The sequence below is a fragment of the Malus domestica genome, chromosome 10 (genome assembly GCF_042453785.1).
Source record: "Malus domestica chromosome 10, GDT2T_hap1".
In the NCBI taxonomy this organism is placed as follows: domain Eukaryota; kingdom Viridiplantae; phylum Streptophyta; class Magnoliopsida; order Rosales; family Rosaceae; genus Malus; species Malus domestica.
Window position 1 is genome coordinate 18,102,461 of NC_091670.1, and position 14,427 is coordinate 18,116,887.

The following is a 14,427-nucleotide window of genomic DNA, read 5'->3' on the forward strand; positions in this document are numbered from 1 at the left end:
AGACAAATCTTTCTGGGTTGGCTCGTGATCCTCGTCAGCTCTGCAACATTACGTACTAAACGCGGCGTGACAACCCACGTTCAACAAACAACAGTTAGTGCCACTCTAATGTCATCATTCGGGGATTATGATCCTATCCGAAATTTTTTTTTTATGAAGATTTTAGAAATCGGTTCATCTGATTCGTTCATCCGCCATCATACGATCAGAGTTTATTTTAATTTTTTATTTAAATTGAACACAAACAAATTCCGACTATCTCGATGTCACGCAAAAGAAACTTACATTGTATATGTCATTGTGGAGTTCAACGCCAATAACATAACAATAAGCATAAATGTTTTTCCACATCATTGATACCAAAAATAAGAAAAAACTATCATCGATATGAAACACCACCGTGATATATACCTGTACTGTGAAAATCCTTCTCGATGACATACCCTACTTTAAATTTATCTCAATCATCATATGCAATATGAAACACCTAATCACAAATCCAAATCACAACAATTTATGTATGAGTTTGTTTGGAGTACTTTTAAAATAAATGAAAGCGCTTTTAAAGAAAATACTAATGGATTATGAGATCACTTGAAGTGTTTCGTATAAGAAACACTAATTATTTGCTTCTTGCATAAATGAAAACACTTTCAAATATATATATTTTTTTTTCAGAACTTGCATTTTAACTAACAATTGATTTCAAATATATTTTCATCAAAAACAGCTTCAAACGAGCCTAATGTCTAGGCTATTAGTGGAAAAGTAAAAAGCTTTGCAAAGCCTTTTTCTTGCCTTTTCTGATTCCTGAAGCTTTCCAAAGCCTAAACAGGAGAGTAGAAAACAAACAAACAAACAATGGCGTGATGCGTGGGATCCCCGTTGCTTTACTACATGCCGTGACATTTAAAAGCCTCAACATACCAAAACGAACCGCACCTCTGTTTTCAGCACTGTCTCCGACCCACTCACTCTTCACTCCATCCACTGCACTTCAAAAATCCACAATTCCTAAACCAACCAAAAATCACAACAAAGTCACAAGCTTTTCTTCTTCTTCTTCTTCTTCTTCTTCTTGTGCAATGGAGGATGATGGTGAGTGGGTTCTGGTGCGGAGCCCTGCAGAGAAGGACCTGTGGACCCCATCTTTAGTGGAGGAGGAGGAGAGTTCTAGGCCTCTGAAGGTCGCATTTTCTGGGCCTGCAAAGCACTGGACTGATGCTATACCAATTGGGAATGGCAGGCTTGGAGCTATGGTTTGGGGTGGTGTGGCATCAGAAACTCTCCAACTCAATGGTAATAAGTTGAAAGCTTTTGATTGCGTTGTGTTGATTGTGAATTCTGTTTTGTTGGGTTTTTTGTGTTTTGTGTTTCGTTTGCTTCAATTGAAATGCTTGTGTTTTGAGTTTTTTTTTTTTTATTTTTGGTCCAAAAAAAAAAAAAAAAGGATTAGAGAGACCAAGAATAGGAAGTTAGAAATCTTGAAATGATTTGGCATGATTAGAGTTAGCTTGTGAGAAGGCTATGGCCTGTTTGTGGTCTAGAATTGGATTGGTTCGGGTAACTCTCTGGATTCAGTGTATGTGGAAGGAAGAAATGGATGTTAGACATTCAAGATGTTCGTTTAAGTAGAAGGTAGAAGATGGATTAGTAATGTAGAAAACTTAAGGGCCTGTTTGGTATCTTATTCGAAATTTTTCATCATTTCTCAAAACATTTCTTAAGAACATTTCTTGAAAACAAATTTCTTTTAAGACTCAAAAACTTGTTTGGTATGAGATTTAAAAATTTTAAATGTTGACACTTAAACTGGACAAAGGGATCCAAAAAGAGGGGTTGCAGGACAAGGAGAAAGGAGGAAAGAAAAGTAAGAGATGATCGAAGGAAAGAGAAAGAAGAGAGAGGATCAGAGGAAATAGAGAGGAAGAGGAGAGAGAGAAAGAACCAAGAGAATGAAGTGAGCGGATTGGAGAAGAGACACAAAAGGAAAAAAAGAGGAGGAGAGAGAAAGAAGAAGGAGAGAGAGAGATTCAAAGTGAGAAGGGAGGAGGGAGAGAGAAGAAATGAGTGAGTTTAAGTTTAAAAACTCTAAAAACTCACTTTTTGTGTTTTTAGAGAATATATAAGTTTCCTTCATGAATAAACCATTTATACTCCTTTAACTTAGACAGCATTTGGAAGTTTTGCATCCATTTCTTCATTCAACTTGCAATGAGTCTACTGAGTTATCGGATCCAATCCTAGACATCAAATGGCCTATAGGTATCGAACATGATTTAGGAAGCTTTCTTCATTTGGCTTTGTTGTAATCAGACAGCATTATGATTGCAAATCTCCTGAGTTTGCGCGTATGAATTCTCAAACAGCTTCATCTTTGGTGGATGAGAAATATGAGAGCGCAACCAAAATTGAAATAAATGCTTAGGAATTAGGATTGTTTTAAAATGGTTTTTTTTTCCCTAATCATGAAACGTTTATTATATGCCTCCCTCTCTTAAACACAGAGTAAGATTCTAGTGAAACTCATTGCTTGAAGTTTAAATTTCTGTAGAGGACACACTCTGGACTGGAAATCCTGGTAACTATACCAACCCAAAAGCTCCAGAGGTACTAACAGAGGTTAGAAAACTTGTTGACGATGGTAAATATGTCGAAGCCACTGAAGCAGCCGTTGAGTTGTCGGGAGAAGCTTCTGCTGTATGTAACTTCATTAGCTTCAGTTTATACTATCCTTCTTAGTTTTTTTTTTTATTTTAACTCATTACAATGAATTGAGATGACTATTTAAGCACATCGTAATACTGTAAAATGTGGTATATGCAATTCAATGGAACTACGAATTTTTGCTGATGATTGTTCTAGTGGGATCAGCCTTTCCATAAATGGGGGTAAGGCTAGCCGACATTCACCTCTCCCAGACCCTGCATAAAGCGGGGAGCCTTGTGCACTGGGTACGACCTTTTATTGTTCTAGTGGGATCTTAACTTAATAAGGTACATAGAGTACGAATATCTATCTTATAGACATCTGTTTTTAAATGTCATTAGTGCCTTGTACGGTAAATGTAGTTTTAATTAAGCAGTTAACGGCTTCTTTTAATTGTTATGCAAATGCAAGCTTTATCTTACCGATGGCACTAGATATTGGATGAGTTGCGTGTCTGTGAGGGTGCTTATATCTGAGATTAGTTTCTTGTTTGATGAAGGTTTATCAACCACTCGGTGACATCAACCTAGAATTCGGTGACTCTCATCTCAAATATGATGAAGAAACTTACAGCAGAGAGCTAGATCTGGATACTGCAACAGCAAGGATACAGTACTCAGTGGGCGACGTAGAATATACGAGGGAGCACTTTTCGTCTTATCCTAATCAAGTGATTGTGACAAAGATCTCCGCAAGCAAACCAGGGTCCCTATCATTTACAGTTTCTCTAGACAGCAAGTTACAGCATAATTCAAATGTAAATGGTAATAACCAAATTATACTACAAGGAAGTTGTCCTGGCAATCCAAATGGGATTCTGTTTTCGGCAGTTCTTGATTTGCAGATTAGTGATGGCAGTGGTGCCATACATGTTTTGGATGACAACAAATTAAGGGTTGAAGATTCAGATTGGGCTGTTTTGCTTCTTGTGGCCTCATCATCATTTGATGGACCATTTACTAAGCCCTCTGATTCTAAGAGGGATCCGACTTCAGAGTCTCTCACCGCATTGAATTCAATAAGAAATTTTTCGTATTCGGATCTTTATGCTCATCATTTGGATAACTATCAGAATCTTTTCCATCGTGTCTCGTTGCAGCTTTCTAAGAGCTCCAAGAATAATTTAGGAGATAAAACTTTGGAGGCAAAGAAACGTATGACCAATTTGAATATAAAGGGAAGTGATGATGCCTTCATTTCAACTGCTGACCGGGTGAAATCCTTCAAAACTGATGAAGATCCTTCCTTTGTGGAACTTTTATTCCAGTATGGCCGGTATCTGCTTATTTCTTGTTCACGGGTTGGAACTCAAGTTGCAAACCTGCAGGGTATATGGAGCAAGGATCTTTACCCTCCATGGGAGTAAGTATATATCTCTCTCTCTCACCTCTCTACCTCCTGGGGTATCAACCTGTTAGCATGTCATACATTGACTAAGTGATTTGGTCCCCTTCTATTTGTCAGAGGTTTTAGTAATAATTTGAGGTGGTTTTTCATTACAACTTCATACTTGCAGTGGCGCTCAGCATCTAAACATAAATCTTCAAATGAATTACTGGCCATCCCTTCCATGTAACCTAAGAGAATGCCAGGAGCCCTTATTTGATTATACATCTTCTTTATCCATCAACGGGAGTAAAACGGCTAAGGTGGAAATTCTCCCCTTCTAGTTTAAATTCACAGCCTTGACTTCCGGTGCACTGTGCATTAATTTTCTAATTAATTCACATAGCTTATTTCAGGTGAACTATGAAGCCAGTGGTTGGGTTGTGCATCAAGTGTCTGACATATGGGCGAAAACATCACCCGATAGAGGTCAAGCCGTGTGGGCTTTATGGCCAATGGGAGGTGCCTGGATTTGTACTCATCCATGGGAACATTTTACTTATACGATGGACAAAGTGAGCTCCTACGTCTTGTACCCTATTGCTGCTAACTCTCCAACTTACTGGTTATATGTGTTGCTTATCTTATTCGACTACGGTTTCTAGTAGGTAAATGATCACTAATTTTTCTACATCATTAGGATTTTCTAAAAAACAAGGCATATCCTTTGTTGGAAGGATGTACATCATTTCTGCTAGATTGGTTGATTGAAGGCCGTGGAGGGTATCTTGAAACCAACCCGTCAACTTCTCCGGAGCACATGTTTATTGCTCCTGATGGTAAGCAGGCAAGCGTGAGCTACTCATCAACCATGGACATATCAATCATCCAAGAAGTTTTCTCTGCAATACTGTCTGCGGCTGAGGTTTTGCTCCAATTTTGTGCTAGCAGTGATTCCTACTTGGCTATATAAACTATTGACTGTCTAACAGTAATTCTTTAAAAAACAGATTTTGGGAAAAACACAGGATGCTCTTGTTGGAAAAGTTCGTGAGGCTCAATCTCGGCTGCCACCCACAAAAATTGCTAAAGATGGTTCTATCATGGAATGGGTAAGCTGGAGATCGCACATTCCATTTTTCAGGAATTCATTTCCAGGTCTTATAATGTCTAATGACGCACTTGTATAGAATCGCCAAATTAATTGTAAGCTAATATTTATCTCTGTAATATTGCAGGCACAAGATTTTGAGGACCCAGATGTGCACCATCGACATGTATCACACCTGTTTGGCTTGTATCCAGGACACACAATAACCGTTGAGAAAACTCCAGATCTCAGTAAAGCTGTCGATTATACACTCGTTAAAAGAGGTTTGTACATTGTAATTGATAACTTAATTTAGATGCAAATTGGAATGACATGAAAAGTAATCGTAATTGGTGTATCACGTGGAAACCAAACAACTTACGATTACATGAATCAGGATAACATTGATGTATCGGTGACGTAGATACATTACAAATGAAATTTGAAGAAAGGTGATGATATCAAACTGAAAGTAGGACTTTTGACATTCAACATTACCCCCTGAGGTTTGGTTTGTTCAGGCCTTTTGCAATAGTCCAATTTAATGGCGTTACAAACTAATGTCTCCTACCTGGAAGATCACCCTACCCAAGAGTTCATCCAACGATGACTAGCTACATAAGACTCTTGTCTACTGCAGGAAACCCAACATGGTTCTAGCAAATGTAGAACAATAAATGAAAGTTGACATGGTTAGTAACTAAATACTGTCATATTTGTATACTTTAAAACAGGAGAGGAGGGTCCAGGATGGTCGACTACATGGAAGACTGCGTTGTGGGCACGTCTTCACAATAGTCAGCATGCATATCGTATGGTAAAGCATTTGATTGACTTGGTGGATCCAGATCACGAAAGCGATTTTGAAGGAGGACTATACAGTAACTTGTTCACTGCACATCCCCCTTTCCAGATTGACGCCAACTTTGGGTAAGCCACATTAGTTAATTTTCTATTGAATCAGTTTCGTGATAAGTTATCTCCTTCTTATGTCTCAATTCCAACTGTTCATATGCGTCAATAGACCAAACACTTCTCTGAGTGAAGAAGATTGGTAGCTTGACAGCGATAGTAATTCTCTATCTTTTGGTGCCAGTTTTTCAGCAGCAGTTGCAGAAATGCTTGTCCAAAGCACTGTCAAGGACCTGTATTTTCTTCCCGCTCTTCCACGGGATAAATGGGCAAACGGTTGTGTGAAAGGACTGAAGGCTCGTGGCGGGGTGACAGTCAATATATGTTGGAAGGAAGGTGACCTTCATGAAGCTGGTCTTTGGTCTAAGGACCATAACACCACGAAAATATTACATTATAGTGGAACTACAGTTATAGCAAACATATCATCTGGCAGGATCTATACTTTCAACAGACAGTTAAAATGTTTGAGGACAACATATCTCTGAGAGCAGCATATTATCGTCATGCTTTGAGGTTAAATTCATCCTATTGATTTATTCCCAATAAACGTGGAAACGAAGTCCCTTCTTCGTTTCTTCTTTTGTATCAGTGATTCAGTGTCATGTCCAACCATTTGATGTGAGAAATTTTTTGAAGCTGATTTTAGTTTAGCAAATGAGAGAATAATCAAAGGTGTTTTACTTGAATATCATTAGCAACACTTCAAAGAATTCTCTAAGAGTTTTATTTGTGAGTTGTCATTGAATTCTCATGTGACAACCCGTCCCCAATTTTCTATGTAATTTCCTTCCCGAGTGTGTAAAATGATGATTATGCCCTTGTTGGCAAAGTAGAACCTGACGTGGACGTTGTTATTTTGCTTTTAATTTAAATTTTCCTATTACTGTAGTTAAAGAATACTCGTTGTTACCAATGCATGAGGGCGAGTTAGGCCTAAATCGGATTTGTAACAATAAAGTTACGCTTCGTTAAAGTACATTAACAATGGGTAGAATTGTACACATGTGTGCTAATTATTTAGTGTTAGAAACACTGTTTTTGATAAGGAGATAGATTTTGTGTACATTTTATATTGTACAAGTCTAATCACTTTCCATTTTAAAAAAGGGTGCCGTGACCCTATCTCATCCACCAATCAATTCGCTCCCTCACTTTTCTCATCCAATCAGAAATTCTCTCTCTCTCTCTCTCTCTCTCTCTCTCTCTCTCTCTTCTCCTTCTCTCCTTCATGCCGAGTCTCTCTCTTCCCTCTGCAACAACTAAGAACACTCATCAAACCTCACAGTTCGGACCTCAAATCAACACCATCGTACTCTTCTCACCCCCACAAATCCATCTATATGAGCCGATTAAAAAACGAATAAGTTTTGAGTAAAAGGGTGTCGTGACCCTATCTCATCCACCAATCATTTCGCTCCCTCACTTTTCTCATCCAATCAAAAATTCTCTCTCTCTCTCTCTCTCTCTCTCTCTTTCTCTCTCTCTCTCTCTCTCTCTCTCTCTCTCTCTCTCTCTCTCTCTCTTTCTCCTTCTCCTTCTCTCCTTCATGCCGAGTCGCTCTCTTCCCTCTGCAACAACTAAGAACACTCATCAAACCTCACAGATCGGACCTCAAATCAACACCATCGTACTCCTCTCACCCCCACAAATCCATCTATATGAGCCGTTAAAAAACGAATAAGTTTTGAGCTTCCAACTTCGAGCTTAAACTCGGGTGTAGGTTCTCCGATGACTTTCCATTCGAGTTGCAAGGTTTTGGAAGGTCTAGATGCAACCACACAACTCCCTGAAGTCCCTAGCCCAAGTTTAAGGTCAAGCCAACGTGTAAACATGCGGCTTTGGAATGTTGGAAATAAGGCCGAGACTTTTGAGGCATTTTTAGTCCATTTCTGTCAACTTTTTTGGACTTTTAAAGGTACTAAATTGTTCTTCTCTTCCCAAACTTCATTTCCATATAAAGTACATCGAAAATGGTTGAGAAATGAAGAAGATATGAAGTATTAAAGTTTTTACAAAAATCCGTCCAAATTTTCCAGATTTCGACGAACCAAACGATAGCGGCGACGGTGACGGCGACGGCGAAGGTCTACAAGAGAAGAAAGAGGAATATTCTGTTATGTTAGCGGAATATTCTGACGCCATTAAGGTAACGCTGTTAATTGACGTTTTTATATTTAAAAAAATATTCCTTCAAATCTGATGAAATATTCCCTGGGGATCTTCTAGCACGTGCAAGCATGTGGCCTGCATGTGGGCCTGCGTGTGGCCGTGAGTTGGTGGCGCGTGAGGGCGCGTGAGACCTCATGGCGGTGCGTGGTCAACGTGTACGAGTCCGTGACATCGCGTAGTATGTTTTCGTATATTTAAATCCTTCGTTTGAGCAAACTGTGGGGGATTTTCATAGCCTTTTCGTGTATATCCTAATTAATTAATTACTATAGTTTTTTCGCATATAGGAATTATCCCGAGGAGGTACGAGGACAATCAAGGCTAGGAGGGTACAATCCGACTACATATCAGTGAGTGGCCTTTTGTTTTTATATATATTATATATAAAGTTTTATAGTTTCCACAAATGCTTTTGGATTAATATTATGGCTATCATGCCATGTTTTATTTAAATTTAAAAAGTGCTATTTTATTGTTGAGATTTATAAATTGTCATGACATGTTCATATACATTTTACTTGCTCATCATGCATGCTTGCACCGGTGTAGTACATGTGCTGGGCCAGGGCCAGGCTTCACGTGTACACATTGCACCGCATGCTCACCTTGGATCCATTGTAGGTGCTAGTCCTATCCTAGGTTGCAATAGGCAACTAGGACTTGTATGTGATGCGCCTAGCACCAGTCTTCACATGATTGTAGTACTAAAGCGTATATTATGATACACCCAATCCTGTTTATGTCATAACTTATCTGCATGAGCTCGTGTGTTAGCATAGATTGATGAGCACTTGACTTTCTTATGCCACGGTTGAGATATTATAATTTGTGTATTTCTTGAATTATTGTTGAATTCCATTTGATTTCATACTTATATATAGTATGATTTTCTGGAAACTATACTTGTTTTACGGTGAGGGGTTAGTATGTTCAGAAAATAAATGTGTTTCATAAACCTTTGTTTTTGCCCACTCACACCTTCTGTTTTTTACCCCTCCAGGACTTAGTTGAATCTTTTGTGGTGTACAAGGGCTCTTTAGCGATTCTGACATTCCCCTAAATAAATGTAGGAGCTTATTTCTGATTATGTAATAAGTACCTTAACTAGATTCGACTATTCTACTTATATCATACTGTCATCTATGCTCTGACCACTCATGTTTATAGGTTCTTCCCACTACTGCGAACTCCCTTTATTAGCTTAAATAAATGCTAAGTTTGGTTTAAATTTATCCATATTTTACACATCCTTTTTCTTTTGGCTATGTCAACTTTGGGCATCGGCTAGCATGCCTCGATTCTGGTCGATGTGTGTCAATTTGGTGTCAAAACATAGATTTGGCAATCCTACATTGTTCATGTGTGTTATAAGTCCTAATAATATTTTATCTCTATGTCAGAATCACGCCACCTCGTAGGGAGCCACATGTCTCACCTGAGACAAACTTTTTGATTTTGGACAACTCGATGTGGCTATCGCCAATGCCATTCAGACAACAATTCGTCCTCCCTAAAGGACTACCTTATAGACCTAATCTCATCTTCAGATAAATAATTTCTTGGGCAACGACAAGTTTTCTGAGGCTTGGATTGAGCATGTTGAAAAGACTTTTTGCGTTATGCAGCTATAGGGGAATTTTCCAGCAGAACAATGGGTCGAAACAGCAACGTGGTTCTTTCATAAGGGAGTGGAGTCATGGTGGGCTCATGAGTCATGCCTGTTGTTTGCACAGGATGCCATGAGCTTGGATGTTTTCAGGTGCCTATTTGAGGCCAGATTCTCACCTCCTGTATACAAGATCCAAAGAGGGATGAGTTTTCAGAGTTGAAACAGGGTAAAATATAAGCAACAGAGTATTACCGAAAGTTCACTGATTCATCTCGTTATTGTTCTGCTATTGCTAAGAATCCCAGAGAGATGCTTCGTCAGTTTAAGAAAAGGACACGTAAACGACTTCGTTCTTTAGCGGCGTCTACTCCATGCTCCACTTATCAGAATTCTTTGAGATTCTGCTTCGTGTTGAAGATTTCGAAAATGGCATTGATGATGATGATGATGAAGAGGATAATAGTAACACTCAGAAGAATAATAGGGGGTAGTCATCTTTTGGTCCTTGATATGATATTAACTAGCACTCAAATTAACCCTCTTTTTATCAATTGTAGTAAGTATGTAAGTAGGGATCGTTCTAGGCCGGGGATTAGGAGGGATTGCTAAATCACTTGAAAACTGACTCAAAAACGTAAAAACAAAGTTTAAAACACTAAACTAGACTCAAAGAATGTAAAACTATAACTTAAAACACCAAAACAAACCAAAAGACTCAAAATAACACAAAAACACTCAAAACTGCCTTAAAACCACTTTCTGGGCAGTTTTGAACTCTAAACAAGATTTTGACGAAAATAGGTTTTAACTTGACTCAAAACACTTAAAAACACAAACTAACACACTCTCTAACTAATTTGACACTTGAAAACAAAGGGGGATTTGGTTTTTACGAAATTGAAAACAAAACATAAACTTGTAAATCAAAACAGATTTTAAAACGAATTTGATTGAATTGAATGGATAGAAAGCTAGCTAAGGGGTTCATCTCCACACATGTTATACTTGCATTCAAAACGATTTCCAATTGCTTTTCAATAACCCATGAATTCTCAACGCCCCAAGTTAATTAGGTCCGCTTAAATTAACCTTCAGATTTTCCTAACGTTATTGAATTGGATGATTGCATACGACAACCCAAAGCATTCCCCACAAGTCCCCTACATGATTGCATAATAGAGATACAAGCAAGAATCATTAAGTTCTATGAAAACCATAAGCATTGACAAGGCACTCGTAACTATGAATTGCATGAAACTTATGCCAAGAATTTACTTAACACGATTGTGATCAACAACCTTTACTACTTGTGAATATAAGTTCATAACGATTAGGTGAAATTCCCTTATATTCTAGCATCAAATTCATGCATGCAAACTAAGTGTCGACCCTCAATCAACATACAAGAATAAGTTTTAATTCACATAGATAAGCAAATTGAAATCACAACTTATGAAATGCAATTAGAAGTAATCAAATCATATAGCAAGCATAAACATGGTTTCGAATCCCCCCCTAGCCAAGGGGGGTTTAGTTCCTCATACTCGCAAAGCAAAGATACATAAATTTAGAAATTAAAACCCAAAGAAAGAAAACACCTAGAAGGCTCCAACTTGGCAGCAAGCGCATCCAAGAATTCTCCTTCCTCCTTGCTAAGGCAGAGAAGTTTAGAACAGGTTTTTGGGGTTATTTAGGGTGTAGAATGGATGGGGAATGGTAGGGAAAGGTTTAGGGTTGATGGGGGTACGGCTAGGGATGATTTTTGGGCAGAATTTTGGGATTTTGGTGATGGGAAGGTGCGGCAGAATGCAAGGGCAGATTTCTGGCGTGAATGATTGTGTATGAGAGGTCGTGATCTGATCAAGGGGTTATAATGAGTATATATAGGCATCCAAAACCCTAGGGTAATCAGATTAGGGTTTCTAGAAGCCGAAATCCACCAGAAATTAGGTTAAAACAATCAGATTTTTAGTGGGAATAAGGCCTAAGGTGCGGCTAGGGTTAGGGTTTAGAGATGGGTCTTCTAGAATGCCTTGCAAGGCAAGGAAATCAGATATTCTAGAGGCCTAGGTGCGGCTAGGGTTAGGGTCCACAAGGAATTAGGGTTTAGGTCATCTAAAAGCCCAAAACCAAGAATAGAAACTCTCGAAAATGGAAACCTCCAAGAATAGAAACTTCCAACTTTAGAAACTTTGGTTTCCAAATCTGAATTCTTTGTTCTTCACTTTCATTTCTTCATTTCTTAAGCTCCTTTGACCTTCAAACTCGTCCATTCCTTGTGCTCCATTAGCATACACTCCATTCCAGCTCAATTTTGCTCTAAAATGCTCCATTTTGCACTTCTTTGCATACTTCGTCTCTAAACCTGAAATTGCACGAAAATGACTTTAAACACTAAAATAACTAAAGAAAAACAACATAAATGCTTAAGAACAAGCCAACTAAGTCGCATAAATATGCTCCTATCAGTCCTCGAAAAACTTAAAATTTCAAGAGAAGTGGTAATAGTTATGGATCGTCTAACGGGGGTTCAAATTCCAATACAACTTGAAGGGGCAGTAGATCCACTGACAATTCATGTTTTCAAAATCAAAGGAACTCCAACAATTTTGGTGCTCAGTTCTGTCACAGGTGCAATAATCGTCACTACGGTGAATGTAAAAGGGGAATTATTGGATGTTACACATGCGGTCAGATGGGGCACATGTCTAATCAATGTCCTTAAAATCAGAAAAATCAGCCTCCTACACTACCACTTGCAATTCCTCTACAACAGAAATTACTTACAGAACTTAGTGCTTGCCAACAGACAGGTTATGATGGTGTTTTCCATTACAAGGGCGACGTATCCCAGTATCCGGGATGAGCGTACCAGTACCCATCTATCATTCCATATTACCAGGGTGGCTATCAGTAGTACCAAGGATGTTATACACTGTATCAGAGTAGCAGAACACAGTGGTATACTGGAGGACAATATTAAAATCTCGATGTAGCTTTTAACAGTGGCGGCTCGGGCAGGCAGACAAATCAAACCAACCATGGTCAGGGTAATCAAGGATGTGGCAACCAGAATCAGGCAAACATAGGTCGTGGAGGCAAATAGCAAGTACAGAGTCGCGTCAACAACATCACCATACAGAATGCTCAGAGTAATCCTGACTTAATCATGGGTACGTTGAATGTTCTAGGCCACTTTGCTAGAATTTTAATTGACTTGGGTGCTACTCACTCGGTTATTTCCCATATGTTTGCTCCAAAAACTCACCTCACCCCACTCCCCTCAGTTATGATTTGGAGTTCTCGATGCCTAGAGGTGAAATTTGCTATGTTAGCTGGGAGTATTGAGGATGTCTCGTTCTCATCGAGGATGTAGTAATGCCAGCTAATCTTGTTCCCTTGGATATCGTTGACTTCGATGTTATCTTAGGCATGGATTGGTTAGATTACAATTATGCCATGTTGAATTTTCGCCATAAAATTGTTACTTTTCATAGACCAGACATGCCTATTGTAACTTTTATCGGTGAACGTAATGGTCTCAAACACAGAGCTATCTCTGCCATGAGGGTGAAGCGAATGTTGAGAAAGGGTTGTCAAGGTTACCTAGCTCATGTAATGATGAATGATGATACTCCTACACGTGTCGAAGATGTTCGAGTAGTTAAACATTTTCCTGATATTTTTCCAAATGATTCTGGCCTACCACCGGATCGTGAAGTAGAGTTCACCATCGACCTAATTCCCAATACTCACCCTATCTCTCTAGCACCTTATTGTATGGCTCCTGCAGAGTTGAGAGAATTGAAAACCCAGTTGCAAGAACTTGTTGATAAGAGGTTTATTCAGTCGAGCACTTCCCCATGGGGAGCTCCAGTGCTGTTCGTGAGGAAGAAAGACGGAAAGTTTAGCCTATGTATTGATTATAAACAGTTAAATCGGGTGACGATTAAAAACCGTTATCCGTTGCCTTTTATTGATGATCTCTTTGATCAGCTTCGTGGTGCTTGCACTTTCTCGAAAATCGATCTAAGTTCCGATTTTATCAGTTGAAGATTAGAAGTGATGATATTTCAAAAACAGCCTTCCGAACTTGATATGGCCATTACAAGTTTCTTGTGATACCATTCAGGTTAACAAATGCTCCAGAAGCTTTTATAAACCTGATGAATCGGGTATTTTGTTTGTACCTTGACATGTTCATAATTGTCTTCATTGATGACATTCTAGTGTATTCTAAGAATGAGGCTGACCATGATAGACATTTATGTTTGGTCTTGAAGAAGCTAAGGGAGAATCAACTGTACACTAAATTCAATAAATGCCAGTTTTGGCTGGATTAGGTTTCATTCTTAGGACACATGATATCAGCTTAGGGTATTCTCGTAGATCCTCAGAAAGTAACATTGGAAAATTGGTAGTAGCCTCAAGTTGTCACTGAAGTACGGAGTTTTCTTGGTCTTGTTGGCTACTATCGACGCTTTGTGAAAGATTTCTCAGCCATAGCACCGCCTTGGACAAGGTTGACCAGAAAATAAGTTAAATTCAAATGGAATGATGATTATGAACGGAGTTTTGGACAGTTGAAGTATTGTTGATGAGTCAAAAT

The 14,427-nt window shown here is 38.8% G+C and overlaps 1 protein-coding gene across 3 annotated transcripts; it reads left to right on the plus strand.

The window, feature by feature from the left end:
* The first annotated feature begins 787 nt into the window (after positions 1–787).
* LOC103401308 (alpha-L-fucosidase 2-like) lies at positions 788–6,906 on the plus strand. Of its 3 annotated transcripts, none has more exons than XR_011571818.1 (10): positions 788–1,299; positions 2,555–2,700; positions 3,209–4,071; positions 4,226–4,358; positions 4,452–4,610; positions 4,736–4,960; positions 5,046–5,147; positions 5,274–5,409; positions 5,523–6,055; positions 6,222–6,906. XR_011571818.1 is itself a non-coding variant. In XM_008340017.4 (10 exons), the coding sequence occupies exons 1-10, from the start codon at positions 870–872 to the stop codon at positions 6,523–6,525; spliced, it is 2,694 nt and encodes an 897-aa protein (XP_008338239.3). In that variant the 5' UTR covers positions 792–869; the 3' UTR covers positions 6,526–6,906. The 3 variants fall into 3 exon arrangements, 2 of the variants coding, with proteins under 2 accessions (XP_008338239.3, XP_017178837.2); XM_008340017.4 differs by having other exon boundaries at positions 792–1,299; positions 5,860–6,055; XM_017323348.3 differs by lacking the exon at positions 2,555–2,700 and having other exon boundaries at positions 941–1,299; positions 5,860–6,055.
* Positions 6,907–14,427: the final 7,521 nt, after the last annotated feature.